The following is an 18442-nucleotide window of genomic DNA, read 5'->3' on the forward strand; positions in this document are numbered from 1 at the left end:
CATTACAAAACACAAACATTTATTTTGGACTGACAAAAATTAGAGGTTTTGTTTCATTTGAGACTAATAAATTTCCTTGTATTACCTTCTCTCTCTCTGTCTTGGTCTATTTATTAAACAAACCAAACCAAACTCTTTTTAATGGAAGAATCAAATTATTAAGTTTCAAACTAGAAATATTTTGATATTTCAATTGTTATTTGAAATATTTGATTTTGAGAAGTGCTTTAGCAAAATGTGTTTTTCAAAATCTTTCTGGTCTCCTTCCATGTTTTCCTTTCTCCACTGAACCAAACAAAAAGATATTTCCTTTCTCCAACCTTCCAGAAACATATTTTTTCAGTGAATTTACAGTCTGTCAAAATAAAATTACATCCTCATTTATAGAATAGGTAAAAATCATTCCAAGAGTTGGAGAGCAGAATTATTGACCTTGATTATGAGAGATGTTGAATAGCCCAGTATAATGGTATCTTTCAGCCTTGAAATAGATAACCTAGGCATAAAAAAAGAATTAGAGAACCTTCTTTGAATGCTGGGTATATTGATCATGAATGGAAGATCCTAGTTTTTCCACTTCTAGCCATAGAGCATTCAAATTGCACTCAAAACCCCTAAAAAAAAGGCATAGTTGGTGACCCAGTGAAACTTCCAGCCTATGTCAGTACCCACCAAACCATGTCAACGACATCATGATCACCTTACCATCAAGCAAAAAATCACTGGAGATAATTCACTGTAAAGTATGGATTGGTAAAAAAAAAAAAAAAAATTTAAAAAAAAAAAAAAATCCCCTAAATAAACAAACAAACCCAATAAAAATCACATTAATTTCCTCAGATTAAATAAAAGGCATTCAAATGTATTATTTAGATAACTACATCTCATTTATTTAAAAGGGCTTACCTTCCTTAAATGAGATACCACTGCCTGAATAATTAGATCCCAATGCAGTTTTGAAGATTTGTCCCTTAATCTTCAATATTTTCAGCATAAAACACCCAGAAAGATCAGATTTCATGAGCTAGTAAACAAGGGAATAGAATGAAAAGGTGGCTTCATTCCCAGTTAAAAATTCATTCTTCAGAGAACATAGTATCATATAACACCAAGCAAGCAAACAGAAGAAAAGAGACAGTGAAACACATTTTGTTAGGTGTTGTGTGCTATTTCCTCATGAAGTTTGCACACAACTGTTATGAGGTCAAAGATCCTGGACAGGAAAGGAGCTCTGCTGAATTACCTCTACCAACTGCAGAGCACCACTTTCACAGTGAAACATGGTCATAGAAATCAAAAGGGTTTTTAAACTCTATAGGTATAGGCACAAGCAGAAGGTTTGCATCCACCAATCTGTCCTTGGTACACATTCACAAATGCAGCAATAAAAACTTTGTCCATACGGAAGTATGAGGATGATGTCAAAAGGATGATATTGACACTGGAACCTTGCTGGCTTATACATCAGAGATTACACTTCTCACTCTCAGGTGTGCATGAGAGTGGAACTTGTCTGCCTATGATTGTTGTCTGTTTACTTTTGAACACCATCAATGGATTAAGGTGGACAGTGTCACCACAGAACTTTGACTGTTTTTTAGTTCAGAAATAATAGTGTTCTCTTGAATGGTCTCTTGAGGGTACTGCCTGCCTGCAATCCCACCAATCCCATGCCCTCTAAAAGTACATTAGGATTGAAGGTGGAATGAAATTTCTGTTGGACTGGCTACAAAGAAGACAACATTTTCCTTGTGTCGCTATTCAAACACCTTAGATAGATTTGAGATGCTTATTTTCTCATAACATCTATAAATCATAGGAACAATCAGTGTATGCTCTCCACCATAAATACACAGTTGGTTGCAAAAGCTGAGATGGCACTTATACTTCTCACTGCTCTCTGGGAAGTAATTGTTTGGAGAGACTTTTACTGCTTAAATCTAGCAGTGTTTTCTGAAGAAGAAATATGGACTGAGAGACAGTAAGCGACAGCTTGGCAATTGATGCTTGGTATAATGGCTAATTACATTACAAAAACACAGTGGCTGCACTGTTTCAGTGAACAAAAACAAAGAACTCCTTGAACCAGAAGATGCCTTTGCACAAAGGTCTTCATAGCATCCTCCAGACAACGTGGTTATAGCTGCTGATAGGAGCCACTCACAGACACAGAATACATGGGCAGAATACATGGGCAACAGCACCAGCACAGTGTTGTCCTTCCCATCTTTGCTCTTACAATCAAAATATGTATTTTAAAACTGTGTTTATGTTGATTACACTGTATTTGTGTACTACCTTCACTATGTCCTCTTACTAAGATTTGTGTAAAATGGTGTAATAATGGTGTAAAATGGTGTAAAAGAGACCAACCCCAGAGCAGTTGCATTATAAACTTACAATGGCTACTTTATAAAAGCCAACCAGCTTATCAAAAGATAATAGGAAAAAAAATATAATGGCTTCTGGAATAGAAATCAAACAGATAAAATATTAAGACTCCAGGGGATTTTGAGAGCAGTTTTTAATGTCATCCTCATGACCCTCAGCATTCACAGCAAAGGTCAAGTTTTCAGTTGCTCCCATTTCCATGTGGGAACCCAAACACAGAAGAACTCAGTACATTGCAAAGGAAGCAACTTTAGCAACCTCACCTCTGGGAACAGAATGCACAGGCATGCGAGAGTTACCAAAAGACTCTTTGGTTCAAACATTTTTCCTCACAGGCGCACAGGAATACAGAAGAGAGAGAAACTCATCTGATGTGTCCTAACCCATTCAAACACAGTAACCCACAAAGGGAGCAGCCACAGCTCAACCTGCCGAGAAACTCAGCCCCTGACTGGCTGTGCCACTGGGAGCAGAGCACTCTGGAAAGTCTTCCCTTGGCAGGCGTGCTTCTGCACTTGAACGTTACACCACACCTCCCCTCAGGAAGAAACTGAATTTCTTAGAATGACTGAACAGTTTTCCCTCCCCAGCCCATGGCTTTGAATTCCTCTTCCCTTAAGAAACCAAATTTGAAAAATTAACCTAAGCTCCCAGGCATTGATCTTCATAAGCAATGTATTTTAAAACAACACGGCCGTCTAGCGGTAGTAGTAGCTGCTGCTGCAAGGAAAATACTCTCTGCTGCACACATTTGCTGTCCAACACTTGACACTTCCAGAATATGGTGGGTTTGATATTTTGCTATTTCATTTGCGTCTAAATTAAGGCTTTTTCCTCTAAACCATGTAGACACACTGCACTTGCAAAGCTTATTTGGAAAAAGCTAGGCCTAAGAGCAAGAAAGTTTCTTACTGAACAGTGGAAACACAAACATGATGAATGGAAGCAGTCTCCCGAGTGAAGATGGGTCACTGAAATACTTCTAATTCCTGCTGCCTATTCCTCTTCACTCAGCATCTCCTCACAGGCAAATGTTCACTGACTAATGTTAGGTCCCTGTCACATCTTCAATCACCTGTGTATGTGCATTTTGGATTACACAGCTCCTAAATATTATGATATTCAAACTCACCAACACCAACAGGAATGAAAAAGTGAACAAACAATTCCTAGCCCACATATTTTCAGTGTAAGATAAAAAAAAAAAAAACAACCTAGATTTATGATTTTGATTGTTAAGAAACCATCTTCTGTATTTCTGGCTCAGGGGACAAGAAAAAATCTATATCCAAAGATGGTGATGGCAGAATGTGACAAATTATGACAATTCATCATTTTTGCTAGCTAGAACACTTTGAACAAAGCACTGAGAAAGCAAATAAGTAGCCAGGCACTGATTTCTGGACAATAGCAACAGATAAACCACCTCATATAAAACAGGAATGCAGCAGCTGGCAGCATGTCTTGAGTCTGAAAAAGACACCTCTTTGATTCATAAACCATGCTCTGCATCACAAGCTTTGAAAAATAAAATACTCTTTATAATATATCCCCCCAGCTCTAGAACAACACTACAGACTTGAACTGACCTTCACCTTTTTGCCCCATTCTTCCCCAGTATTTCTGGCCACTCAAGATCACCCCCTTAATGGCAGGACAGCTCCTTGAGGAGCCTCCAGGCCAGAAGGGCCGACAGCTATTAGTCATTAGTCTTGCTCCTTGTGGATCTGTGTCAACTGCAGGTTTTCCAGAAGTGGAATCTTTATGGGCCTTGCTCTCCAGATGAAGGTGAGCCAGTCATTAGGAAGGTAAGGACAGGCAACTGTGTCAATAATGTCATTACAGCAGAACTATTCAGGCCACAACACAGGAAACAGAAGCACAGCCTCTGGAATCTTGCCATCACCATTAAGCAAATAGGAACAGACATCTGCAACTCAGTGAACTTGAGTCTCATACCAATTGCTGCATTTTGCTACAGCAGAAACGTATTTTACAGGAGCTGTAATTTCTCCAATTCAGCACAGGCTCTCAGAAGCTACCTAAACTGTGTTCATCAAAGCAGCTGATAAAATCACTTCAATTCTCAGTAAAAGAGAAGCCTGTAAGCTCTATGGCAACCAACACCACCACCTACAGAAGTTCTTGACAGGATTTTTTCCTTGGCATGCTCACTACTGTCCATTACAAACCTTTAGAACAGCAGATGGAAGATAAAGAAAGCACTAGACTTGGGTTTCCTTTCCACAAGGGGAAAAAAACCCAAACCATATATACAGCTTGAGGTAGAATATTGCACTCCCTCTCCATGCCCCTACCAGCTGAAGCCCTCAGGATAAATTTTTTGAAGCCTAAATTTTTTGAAAGCTGGTAACTGAGGAAAGACTACATTTGGAAATTCCTTCATATACCAGCAGCTCAAATCCTGAGTCCCAACACGACCTACAGGTCCTGCTATTTTAAAACATCTTGGCATTGATGTTACCTATTTCAAGGCTAAACAGGGCATTTGCACCCTTCTGTTCAATGTTTCTCATAACCAAGCTCAGCTACACTTCAAGAACACCTCTGATTTCCAGCTGAGTTTAAAGTTTTCCTAATGTGCTAAAAGTGCACTAAAATCAACCTATGACACCACCTATGGTGATACCTTGGTAACCCCTTTAGGGTTACTAATTTGTAGTTCACAGATCAACATTACTGCAAATGTTTCCATTGCCAAAACATTAATTTGTCTTGGTTAGCTGAGCATGTAACTTCTGTGTCAGGAAACAAAACTGGGCCAACACAGGTATTTAATGTTCTTTTTATTGTTGCTTTTGTTAATAGGTAAGTAAGCAAAAGAAGCCTTGTAAACAGAGGGAGGACTCATCATGTGGATTAACTGCTTTTTCTACAGAAGTCATCTTCCTGATCTGAGATAAAGCAGCATCCAGTGTTGACTGCAATACTACATGTAAATCTGGTGTTAGTTTAACAGGACAATTAATCACAGAATCTCTTTTAAGACTGATAGCCCATCTGACTTCTCATTTATCACCTCACTGTATTTTCCTGGTTTTTTCCACAAATAGTTGTCAGTTTATTACGTGCTAGCTGCTGTGGGCTGGGGTAAGCTTATTATACTCACTGAACAGCACACTGCTGTGAAGTAGTTCTGGTACGTCAGGGGAACACTTTTACAGGGGAACACGTTACTCATTGCCTGAAACAAGAGAGGCGTAACAGTTTTGGAAGGACAAGATGAAATGCACTGAAACTAACATTTCTTCCTCCAAATCTAACCCCTTGCTTACTCTTTTAATAGCTATTTTTATGATTCCTAGTTTGCAACTACCCAAACTCACTGTTGTCATGAAATGCAGGTCTGGGGCTATTAATGAAACCATTACTCTCACCTTCTTCTTTATGTAGTATAGTGATTAAGGCACCCAGGAAATACCCTGTATTTCCTTTGGCTAATACTACCCTATTTTGCTTTAGTGCACTTCCACTTTTGCTGCATGCAACAACACTCTATTTCTGTACATATTTCAGTGCACCATATATATATGAGCATTTAGAACTCTTGACCTTTGCATTCTCATTATTTTTTCAGAGGAATTACATACTGCTGGGAATCTTTGTGGGATTCACTTTAGCATCTCCAGCTCTTGTTGCCTTGTGATGCTCTTCCCTCAGTAGCTTCCTTAACCCCCAAACTTGCTTTTTTGCAATCTTTTCCCACTGAACAACCAAGCTGTTGCTCTCGGGGCAGCCCCAGAAGGCAAGGCTTGGCCCTCAGCCTCACTCTGTCTCCCTAAGGAGTTCCCCTCGGTCTCATGCTGAGCGATCCATTCCCCCAACCCCCAGATCTCAGTCCTTGTCCTTCGCAGGACGCTTTCTGTCACGTCTATCCACTCGGCTGGGCAGACAACACAGCACCGGGTCTCTGCGGTTTTCCACGCTCATTACAATGGGGAGGAGGTGTGGGAGGCGCGATCAAGAGGCCTCCGCGCCTACACCCCCGGAGGGCACCGCCGTGACCTTGGCGTGCACCTGCGGGCCTGCCCGGCGCGGCCGGCGGGACCCCGAGCGCCGGCAGCTGCGGAGCGCCGGCTCCCCCCGGGCGGCCGCCCTTGGGCGGGGGCGACGTGGCGAGCCTGGCCCGGCGCCGCTCCGCGCCCGGCGGCGGCGGCTCCTCAGTGCGCAGGCACGGCGCGGGAGCGAGCGGCGCTCCGGGCCGTACATAATACGTGGTGTCTGGGGCCGGCGCGGCGCAGAGCGGAGATGGGGCCGGGCCGGGACAGCCGCAGCTAGCGCCGCCAGCGCGGGGGCTCGCCGGCCGAGGGCAGCGCCGGGAGGGACAGGTAACCGCGGCGCCACCGCTCCGGCCCCTCGGCAAACTTGGGCTCGGCACTTCGGCGGGGGCTTCCGTGGCCGCCGGCGGGCTCACGGCGGGTGGACGGCGGGGAGCGACCCGCGGAAGGCACCGGCCGCCCCGAGCTTCCCTTCCCGGCTCGGGGAGGACGCGGCTCTCCCCGGCAGGCCGGTGCCGCGCTGCCCCGTCGCCAGTGCCGGGCGTCGGGGAGGGGGTGGCCGGACCGGGATTTCCGAGGCCACCGGGGCACCGCCGGGCCGGGAGGTCGCGGGGGCCGAGATCTCGTCCGCGTCCGGGCGCTGCGGAGTTCTTCCGCTTCGGCCGGGAAACGGGAGATGGAGAGCATCCCGCTCCGGCCCCTGGCGGCGGCGAAGCGGGCGGGGCCGCCCCCCCAGGAACACGGGAGAACGTGCTGCTCGCACCCCCCCGTGCAGGGCAGGCTGGGCATCCCGGCTGTCCTCAGGGAAGCGGCTGCAGGTGCCCCGGCAGCGCCGCAGCCCCGGGCGCGGGCAGGGTGCCGGGACGGGCGGAGCGCGGCTCGGCCCCGCTGCCGGCCCGGGAAGCGCCGGCAGCTCAGGAGGCATCGGAACGGCCACCTCGGAGACTGCTGTCAAAGGCAGGCTGTATATGCCAGTGTTCCCCCTCCACAAGGAACGCTCTCTGTAGGTAAGGACATGGCTCTTTGAACAGAAGGGTCGAAGTACGTATATCTGAAGAATGGGGACTGCGACTTCACCTGTGCCAACCATCATCATTCGTGACTTACATTCGGTGGCAGTGTGGTGTCACAGAGCAATGACACATCTGTATTTCCTTTTGTGCTGCTTTTTAAATGACAGTTCCTTGTATTTTAATTTTTTTTAAAATGTGTTCGATCCTGGTACCATAAAGCAAAGTATTTGGAAAATTTTTTGGGTAATTTTTTCGTGGAGCTTGCTCATCTTTTAATCTGTCTGTTCACCAATCCAATCACATCTCCCCAGATCAGCAGAGGATAGTAAAGCTCAAAGTAAACAGGACAGCTTTTGCCATGGAAACAAAAGTTGCTAGGGGATGGATTGCCACTACGCAGTGGTGTTCTCTGAAGCTGTGATCATACATCCCACATTTTCCTGAGCACCTTCGGTTTAGGCACTGAAAAACTTAATGATTAAGCTGCTTCTTTCAGCCTGGATGTATGTTTTCAGATTGTGGATAACACAGATTTGGGTAACAGCGACTCTCTTTTTTAGCAAAAGTTTCTCAACATTTCAGTGTTTAGTTTCTCAGCCCTGAAGGCAAGACATGCAAATACACATCAACACTCAAGAGATCATAGCTACTGCAGTATTTATTCATCCAATATAAATTGGTACTGTGACACACAGTTCCTTCTTACTTGTGCAGAACTGTTTTCTCTCTGACTGTTCAGTTCCTGTGCCCTAACTGTAGGTAGCAAGAACTACAGAATACTACATTGCAGCTGAGAAAAGAGACCATCTTAGCCCACATTACCAGGCTGCTTCATATTGGGCTGGGGAGCTGCCTTCTCTTAAGGGGCAAGATTTTTCAAAAGATAGGAGATTATTTATAAGTGACAGAGTCTGACCATGAAGAAAATGGTCAGCAGAATTAATACTATGCAGTGCTTAAAAAGAATTAGATTCATACAGTCCTTTTTCTTTTTTTTCCCTTCCATTTTCAAAGGTCATACTACTTGATGGTATCACAGCTCTTTCAAGCATAAGATCATTCTTTTGTTTTCTGTTTCACCTTCCAGCTCCTATTTATCATTTTGCTCATATACCTGACCAAAACCACCTATTAGCCTTTTACATTGCTAAAGAAAAAGAATCTAAGTATCATGTAAGCTGTGTGGTCCTTACAGACTGTTCTTCATCAAGCTGTTAGAAACACTGCATCCTCCTTTTTCTCTCTTGACTAAACCTATAGGCAGTGCAATGAATGCAAGATCATGTTTATACAGGTCTCTGTCGTGTCACATTTACTTTTCGTAAATTTATCACAATAACTAAAGTTGCTGGTTCAGACTCAGCAAAGTGCTTCACCTCCTTTCTGAGTGCTGCTGGTGGCAGCTGGAGTAATACAAGCAAGTTTTGGCGGGACACATTATCCAGTCATGTTAATTCTGGTTCTTCCCTGAGTTGACCTTATGGAGGAGCTTACACCTGGGGAAAATACCTACCATTCTGCTCATTATATGATGCTAAATTTGCTTACCTCAATGATTTAAGCTAGCCAGAAGTTAAGCATAATTTATTAAGAAGGTAGGGTTGATGTGAGAATAAAGATCTAAGTAAGGACCCAAGAGAATGAGTTTCTGCAGAACTTTAGTTGACCTCTTTATTCTATTTCTGATGTGCGAGATGGAATCTTTGCTTAACCAAAAGATGGGTTGAGGGGGTTGGATATAAAGTATTCTTAACATTGAGGTATAGGCAGTGTGGCCCTGCATGAGAGAGCTGAAGCAGCTGTGGTAAACTGCACAATTTTTTCCTCTTCTCTTTCCCCTTGGGGTATGTTTATGAGGTGGGCAGAACTCTGGTTTTATGAGAACTTCTCAGTGCTTGTGCTATTAAAGATGGCAGCTAGCTGTTGAAGAAATGGTGGCAGTGAGGAAAAAGGACTTCTTGTTCTCTCTGCTTGGGTAGGGAATAAACAGTTTTCCTAAGGGAAACAAAAAGAACCTCAAAAAGTAAAATAACTTGCAGCTTTTCCCCACAATAGTCCAGATGATATACATATCACAATTTTATATTGTTTTTGTACCTCAGAAAATGATAGTGTTCAAAACTTCATAGCATGATAAAAAAGCACAACAAACTGTCCTGGTTGCAACTGGGATAGAGTTCACTTTTTTCTCAGTAGCCATTATAGTGCTGTGTTTGGGATTCAGTATGAGAACAGTGTTGATAACATGCTGGTTGTTTCTTCATGCTTGCTCTAAATGAAGGATATTCTCAGTTTCTCATGCTCTGCCAGTGAGGAGCTGCACAAAAAGGTGGGAGGAAGAACAGCCAGGACAGCTGATGTGAGCTAGCCAAAGGGGTATTCCACACCATAGACAATCATGCCCAGTAGAGAAACTGTGGGAGTTACCAGGAAGGGGATGATGGCAGTTTGGGGATAAGGTTTGGCATTGATTGAGGTGGTGAGCAACTGTATTGTGCATCACTTCTTTTTCTTGAGTTTTATGTCTCTTTTTTAAATTTAGTATTAGTAGTAGTATATTTTACTTTGTTTCAATCATTAAACTGTTCTTAGCCTACAAGCTTCACTTTTGATTCTTCTTCCTGTTCTACCATGGTGGAAGGGTAGAGGGTAGATATGAGCAAGTGGCTGCAAGGTGCTTCACTGGGCTTAAACCATGACACAAACAAATGTTTTTCAGTACATTGATTGTAGTTGGAAACATCAGTGTTAGCTATGTACAACCTGACACAGGGTGGGCCCAGGGCCAGGCTCTCCCAGTTCACCTGGTGAGCAGCTGGTGCTGCCCAGTAGTTCCCTGCTGTCTCAAGGTGTCTCTCCACCATGCCTGTTTTTCCACCATTCCTTGAAAGGCCAGCACCTTGAACACACTCTGACAGACACTGGTGCTGTACTATCAGCAGAGAGCAAGCCCATCCACAGACTTGGAGAGCACTTCTTTAATTTCCTGAAGCTTTACAGTGGCTGAGGTGGAAAAGGGAAACTTGCAGGGAGTACAGAGGCCGTTAGGAATTCAAAAAAGGGGCTCCTGACAGTAGCTGAGCTTGGCGCTAGCCCTGTTGCTCTGTGAAGCTCTGTCAAGCAGCAGTGTTCCCTCTGGCCCTTGGCAGGTCTCCCAACAACACGCGGGCTGCCTCCTCCACTGGGTCATGACTTCTGTGAGAGCCTTGAAACCTCATCACTGGGTTGTATGAGAGATATTTGCAACTGTAAGTTGCTGAGATCATGAAATGCCAAACTAAATGCATATTAGATATACAAAACAAATAAAAGCTCACGATAATGGGTTTCTCTAAAGGAGAAAAAGCAAATCCCTCTCTATTTCTGAGCCAAGAACACAAACAGATTCCCAGAGGCTGGAAGTTCAGTGTTTATGCCAGCACTGATTTCTAGCAGAGCCAGCCGAAAGATTCAGTCAGACTGTTGCTATTCCCCACCAATATTTTCTGGATTCTCCTTAATTTGAATTGTTGCATACTCAGGTATTTCATACTTAGCAGGATCACTCATTCCCAAAGGCAAAGGTCTGTAGGGCTGCAAAACTTGGAGGTCCCAGCTACCATGAGCACATCAAACCTCCCTCCCTCTAAGTGAAATTGCTGCAGAAATCTGACATACTGCTTGAAGCTGATATAAATTGAGCCATGACTTTCAGGTGCTAGTTCTGATTAACAGTTCCCTTTGGACCAAGGCTTTTTGAACTTCTTTTTTTGAAGCCAATGAGCCTAAGTGATGTTAGCTATTGCTCAAGTTGTTTTTAGGGGCTAGTGTTATTTCAGTGAATATAGTAGCGTCACACTCACGCAAGCAAATTCAGGCCTTGGACTTGCATTGTTAAATATGGGTTTTGTGTGTTAGGAGAACTTACATGAAATGGAAAGAGTAAGAAACTTTACTGGTAGTTTTCATAGCAGGCAAAATTCTGATTTTATTAAAGTCAGCAGGAGCTTGGGCATCAACTTCTTCAAGAGAGCAGTACTTGGCTGTAAGCTTAGTATTTCCATTTCAGTCTCACTGAGCAGATTGATGCTTTTAAGACATTTTTAATTGTTTTTTTTTAACTATTCCTATTTAAATACAAGTTATATACTCTTTTAATCTGTCTAGGACTTATTTTGCCAGCTTTCCATGGCTGTGAATGGTATATCAATGCTTAGTCCTGTCACCACAATATTTTATGAAAATCCCTTTGCCAGGGTTTTTTTCTCCTGAGAAGCTTCTCAGAGGAAAAGAAAAACAATTATCTGCTGCTGTGGAATGCAACAGGTGCATCTTTGATTTGTCCATGTTGGTTGTTTCTAATTAAGGGCTAATCATGGTCCAGCTGTGTCCGACTCTCTGAGAGTCACGGGTTTTTGTTATTCATTCCATTCCTTTCTACCTTTCTGTCTGTATCATTCTTCTATTTTTTAGTATAGCATTTTTCATGTAGTATAATAATATAATAAATCAGCCTTCTGAAACATGGAGTCAAGATTCTCATCTCTTCCCTTGTCCTGGGGACCCTCGAACACAACCACATAGTCCTGCACTTCAAAAGCTCAGAAAAAAACATTTTTAAAAGCCCCTCTCATGCAGCAGTTTGGAAAGTTCATAGGGTGGCAAACTCTAGAGACTGACAGAGACAGTCTGGAAGAGAGGCAACATAAGCCCTTGAGGGATGCTGGATTTTGTTACCTGGCATATCCTGCTTTTTTCAGTCTCCATGGAAACCCAGTAGCACATTAGTGTGAAAGATGGGGAGTGAGCACCCTGTGTAGAGGAGTGAATGTTCCCTGCAGCACCTTTGGGCTGTGCTGTGCCAAGTCACTGAGTTCCTTGGGTTTGGTCAGGCTGACTCACTGCATGCAGCTGTACCCGGCTCATTTCTTTGGTCAGAAACAAAATGAAGGAAAGGTTTCTCCTGGGCCATTTTTTTTTTCATCACATCTGGAGAGTTTGCAGCCATCTTTGGTCTTCCCACTACACAGATAATGATCTGCTTTGCGTGAAACCTCTCATTGCAGGTAGGAAGGATGAGCTCCTATGCTGACATCTGCGGGTCCAAGCACACGCAGGGCAGCACCGAGGGAGGGTACCAACGCTACGGAGTTCGGTCCTACCTGCATCAGTTTTATGAGGACTGCACAGCTTCAATTTGGGAGTATGAGGATGATTTTCAGATCCAGAGATCGCCGAGCAGGTGGAGCTCTGTATTCTGGAAGGTACTGCCTTTTTACTGGAGAGAGACACTCCCATTTCAGGACTTTGCCTGTGTAACTACTCATATTAAGTATTCATCCGGAAACGTCTTTTTTGTTGCTCACTTTTGCCTGAGATGGCCAAATAACTATGTCAGAAAGCAGAGCACTCTTACCAAAATATGTCAAATATGTTGACAAAATATGTCAGCTCCCTGGGATCTTTGGATCACCTAGTTTTTCTGTCCCAGTGTCACTGAAACACCAAAGTCTTGTCTGGGAACTGCATGTACATCTTGAAAGTGTAGTTTATCTCTGCTTTGCACCTATAGAAGTTCTTCCAGATTGTTGGGAACAGGACTGGTAGGTTAAGAGCAGAGTGTGACACAGGGATCAAGAAAACCAAAAGATTTCCACTAAGGTCAGGGAATTTGACAGAATTGGAGAAGAGCAAAAGTTGGGTGGGGCCTGCGAGGCCATGCAGTCCCTATCCCTCAATGATCCCTACCTCCAGGAACATTCTGGGTGTACCAAATTTTGTACTTACACTTGAAATGTGCTATAAACACTCTGTGATCTGTTCGTATGGCAATAGCAACTTCCTTCCAATCCCTGCAATGGAATGACTTTTCATGAAGTAAAAGCAAGTGGTGGATATGGCAGACTACCAGCAGGGGCTGAACTGTTGGTGCTAGCCACCACTAAAGCTGAAGAAATAATCTTTTACACAGCATTGGGGTTAAACTCTGATCCTCTCTATGATGGGGTCTTTCAACATGAAATGCTGTTTAAAGATAGTAATGCATACTCCATTGTTTCCAGAAATGTCAGTACTCAATTATATGAGTTGTAAAAAGAGCATTTTTCCATATATTCTAGTTCTACTAGGGCCTCATATATCCTAAAAGAAAAATACCCACTTTCTCCTAAGAGAGAGAACTGTGTCTGTATCTGCAAGACAGTGAAAGATAAATGCCTCCTAGGAACACTTCCCAACTGAAAACTGGAAAGGGAAATGGAAAAACTGGAAATTAATTGGGGTTTTGTTTGTTTGTTTTCCAGGTCGGACTCATCTCTGGGACGGCTTTTATGCTGATAGGTGTAGCTGTTCTCGTAGTGGGTTTCCTTGTGCCACCGAAAATCGAAGCCCTTGGGAAGGATGATTTTGTTGTTGTGGATACCCGTGCTGTTCAGTTCAATGGGTCCCTCGATATATGCAAGCTGGCAGGAGCAATCTTGTTCTGTGTTGGAGGGTCCACTGTGGCAGCATGTCTGCTGATGTCTGCTTTTGCTAAAAGTTACTCCAAAGAAGAGAAGTACCTCCAGCAAAGATTTAAAGAGAGAATAGCTGATATAAAAGCCCATGCAAACCCAGTCACAAAAGCGCCAGCACCAGGAGAATCAAAGATACCTGTCACTTTGTCCAGAGTTCAAAATGTCCAGCCTTTATCTGAAACCTGACCCTTCCCTTAGGTTTTGTTTCTCTTGTAGATCATTTTAAGTGGAAAATATCAGCCCTTGTTGGCATCTGTGCTAGTCAAGTAAAACATCGAGTGCTCTGCTATATAAACATGCAGCTAATGGGGGAGCTGCTCTGGTAACAATTTAGGATTGGGGAAAAGAAAATTATGTGATTAGACCTGTGGCTAATATATTCAGTACATTTGAACCTTTTAATCTGTGTGGGTACAGTAAGTTCTGCAACAATTATTAGGTGTTTAGCTTATCAGATTGCATCCCTGGGAAACCTAAGGTGCACTTACTAAAGCTGTACCAGGAGCACTCTACATCCCACTATTTAAAGTTTAGATGAATTTTCTATTTTTTCAATTTCATTAATTAGTTTAATTTTTATGGTTTTTTGCCTTTAAAATACTGTTCAGTCTTACATTCCCCATCTGGTTCTGCTGTCTGGGAAGCCAAAATTCTGCCCTTGTAATTTGCACTTGTCCTCCTGTCACATGCTACAGTCTGTATCAAAGTAATACTGCACAGGTGAAACATACATGTCAGGGAGAGCCCTTAATTTGATCCTGTCACTTTCCCAGCAATGTAACTTCCTGGGAAAGGCAAGTTATGCTTGATCCTGAGTTACAACTAACCTGTGCTAAAGTGCCACTTCTGTCTTAGTCATTGCTGTGTTAGCAAAAATTACAAACAAAATAAAGATAAGGAATTCCTGTGGGAGGAGGAACATCCTACTTGTGTGTCTTTGCTTTGATATTGTTTCTTTCATTAGATTATTATGTTGAGGCTAATACAAAATAGTTTTGTTTTGTCTGGGTGAGAATGAATAAATGTGGTTTGACATGCCCAGGCCCTGTATTCTGTCAGTACATCAATGCCATGTTAGATGATCTCAACATACGTATCTAAAGACATTTTGAAATGCTGTTTATATTTTTATAGAGAATAGAAAAAGTTATGCTTAACCAGATACATCTGTGTAAATGCTTACCTAAAGACTTGTCCTTTCATGGAATACCCTTAATTATTTTCTCACCCAGGGCAATTATTTTACTGTCTTAATCTATGGATTTAAATTAAAGTGTATAAAGAAAGATGTGACATTTGTACTCTCTGACAATATGTGCCACCTTATAGTTCTGTCTATTTTTTGAATGGATTGAATAAAATTCCAGGCGTGAGCCACCCATGGATTTTGTGAAAAGTTTCTTTCTAGTCAAAAAAATTTAAGAGCGCTACTTAAAGGAGAAATCAGCAGTTGAAACTCACTGGTCTCTTAACACAGTCTGTTTTCATCTTAAAGCACAGCAGCGAGGAAGCCGCTTTGGTGCTGAATCAAAGAGATTCTGCCACAATAATGGCAGGTATGTGGTAAGAGCTGTGCTCTTTGCCTTGCTCATAAAACATTTTATGGTCGGTGACACTCAGTTCAGGCTTACAACATCAGTAAGTCAGATCATACGTGTTTGGAAATTTTGGCTGAATCTGCAATAACTATCATGGCCAACAGTACCAGGGGAGGTAAAATTTTCTTCTGCAAAGAAAGTTCCCATCTTGGCAACACAATTGCAGAGTCCAAGCATTAGCACTGCAAAGATGGACAGTCGAGAGCTCTTCACATACACACATGGTCACAGAGAATGGAAGAAAGGTGTAAAGGCATCTGGCAATTGTCTGGCACCCATATATTAGAAATGCAAAGGCATGTTGTACCCAGTACTTCAAAATAAGACTAATCTCAAGGACAAGTAGATGAAGCAGTGCTAAAGAGGAAAAGATCAGAGGACTGGCAAGGTGAACTGCATATTTATAAAGAAAGCCATCAAGCACAGGGGTGAGGGGTACTGATTGTTCACAAGGCACATGGAGAGGCTCACTGCTGCTGTTTGTTAGTTATTCCAGGTAGAGAGGGTCCTCAGAGTTTCCTGTCCAAGTCGCAAGGACTATTGCTTACTGCCATTGACTTTCACTGCTGTCAGGCTATCAGTGTGTGGGCAGCAGAGTCAAACTGTTCTGGCCTTTTCAGCTGAGACTTTTTAATTGTGCATGGAGGAAATGTGACATTTTAAGTTTTACAGTGGAGTTCACAGAAGGAGATGAGAGTGAGGGCTCCTGTAGCTGAGTCCCTTCTCTTCACTTGCATTTTGTTAGCAGTGTACTGGAAGTTTGACTGAAAATCCAGCTGGAAAAGAAAGCAGAGGTTGGGGTAGTTCACCCAAACTAGCTATATGGATGCACAATTCTCTTTAAAACACACTCCATCACACATGCAAATGTCACAAAATTTTCATCCAGAGGACAACTGACCCAACAGGTAATTGATAGAGCAGATCCAAACATCAGGTGCTCAGTCACATTGCACAGAACTGAACATGCTTTGACAGTACAAAAGCAGATGAGTCATGGCATGGTGCCTCAGGTGCTAGGAGAAACGAAATACCCTTAAGGGTTTTCCTGAAGCTTTCTGGGATAGGAAATGCACTTGGGATTTAGCAGCAGCAGCAAAGCTGATAATGCTGTCATGGCTAATGTTGCCACACACGTTTCATCTCATTAAACCCTTGTTTTGGTTGCTTGGAGCTTTTCTGGAACTGAGACCTCCAGAGGCTGTAACCCTTCACAGCAGAGAATCAGTGCCACACACAGCTTTTGTAGAAATATTGAGCAGAAAATTGCTCTGTTACTATTAAGAAACCAATACTGGAAAGATTAGACACCTCAGGAACATTTTTAAGATCCATTTTCTTGTAACGTTTTACCACCTTCACCCTTTGGTGGAGGAACTGAAGCATTGGGAAAAGGCAGTGTGTTCTTCTGGAAAATGCCTGTGACATGCCCTCCAGATGGGGACCAGCAAGAGGCAGTCAGGCTCCCTGGGAAGTTTCTAGTGAGGTTGAGGGCAATCTGTCTCTGCATGTATCAATTTCTCTACCATGTAACTTTTTCACTTTGCCCATCCTCATTAAATTGTAGCACACACTCGACTATGAGACTGCCTGGAACTTCCCCTCCAAGCCATTAGCTTTCTAAAGGATACATTAATGGAGACCCCAGTGTGAATGAAAAGGCTTAAGCAGCCGAGCTCTTCTTTCTTCAACCCTTTGACCTCCCTGCTCCAGAGGCTACTTTCAGTTTCTTCATGCTCACCTAATTATTTCTTGCCCCTCTTCTAGCTACATTTGGCTTGAAATTACAGCGCAGTCCCTCCCAGCCCAACATAATTTTCTCTGCAATTGTAGTGAAAGAAATCACAATTTTCATCTGAGTGGTAATTACTGGCTTCATTTTGATTAATAGATGTTCTGAAGGTTAGCTCTGCTTCCCCAATACACTGTGTAGAAAAGGCTTCTGTTAGCATCTGTTCTGTCCTCCACTCTCCAGGCTGTCTCAACCCCTTTATATTCCATTTTTCCTAGTGCATGGTGAATCACAGGCAAAAGGCAGAGATGGAAACATTCCTCCTCTTGAGCTGCCTGTAAGCAGATTTAATTCCCAGTTTCAGCTACAGCCTCAGCCTGCCATTTCCAAGTATGAGACTTTTAATCATGCACAAGTACAAGCAAACAGCTCTTCCTGAAAGCAGAAGCAGCAGAATGGGGAGGCTGCAGAGAGAGAGGTTTGGTAGGGGCGGAGCGGCAGCACACCAGGGAGGTCACTCAGCCCCTGAGGACATGAAATGCAAAGGAGACAGCAAAAGACTACAAGTACCTTAGCTGGATGCACTTTCTCAGCAGCTTTCTAAAAGGGCTAAGAATTGAACAATTTTGGTAAAATAAAGGAATTAGCATTTGGGATTATTCAGCAGTGACTGGTCATCCTGTCATTACACAGCAGGCTGCCCTCTTAGCTTATGGCATGTCAGGGGTAGAGAGATAATAAAATACAAGCTGCATGAGCAGGCTTTAGAGGCACAGCCTCACCCCTTCTGTGTCCTACTCCTTATACAGCTGAAGGAAGCAACATCTCCTGCACCAGTCAACTTGGGGTTAATGCCCATGCACCTCTTAGAGAAACAATGCTTGTGTTTTGCCAGTTAATCCCCATGGGACAGTTTGTCCCAGAGGAAAATAATTGTAAATGGGAAGACCCACCAAGTTTTCTCCTATTTCCAATATTTAGACACTGTGTGTGATTCTTCTGGAGCCTTCTGGTCTCTGGGGAAAAAATCCATCCACCCCCTCATTTTTCTTCAGTCCTTATCTGGATGTGTGGCAGACCACACAGTGTGCATTTCCTGCATCAGTTCACTTGATGCACATTAAGCAGGCCAAAGCTGAGGCCAAAGCTGTCAGATAATTTACAGAGGTATTGGGATGAAAATAATCTCTGCATA

The 18442-nt window shown here is 43.2% G+C and overlaps 1 protein-coding gene across 1 annotated transcript; it reads left to right on the forward strand.

Moving 5' to 3' along the window:
* Positions 1-6529: 6529 nt before the first annotated feature.
* NRSN1 (neurensin 1) lies at positions 6530-15302 on the forward strand. Its single transcript, XM_041475499.1, has 3 exons — positions 6530-6740; positions 12469-12666; positions 13705-15302. Exons 2-3 carry the CDS (start codon positions 12478-12480, stop codon positions 14101-14103), a joined length of 588 nt encoding a protein of 195 aa, XP_041331433.1. The 5' UTR covers positions 6530-6740; positions 12469-12477; the 3' UTR covers positions 14104-15302.
* Positions 15303-18442: the final 3140 nt, after the last annotated feature.

This window comes from Pyrgilauda ruficollis, unplaced genomic scaffold (genome assembly GCF_017590135.1).
Source record: "Pyrgilauda ruficollis isolate IOZ18807 unplaced genomic scaffold, ASM1759013v1 scaffold35, whole genome shotgun sequence".
In the NCBI taxonomy this organism is placed as follows: Eukaryota; Metazoa; Chordata; class Aves; order Passeriformes; family Passeridae; genus Pyrgilauda; species Pyrgilauda ruficollis.

Excerpts from the sequence above, each read along its gene's own strand:
- NRSN1 (XM_041475499.1), top strand. The coding sequence starts at position 12,478 with ATGAGCTCCTATGCTGACATCTGCGGGTCCAAGCACACGCAGGGCAGC. Across the intron at positions 12,667-13,704 it reads GGAGCTCTGTATTCTGGAAG|GTCGGACTCATCTCTGGGAC; the intron begins GTACTGCCTTTT and ends TTTGTTTTCCAG.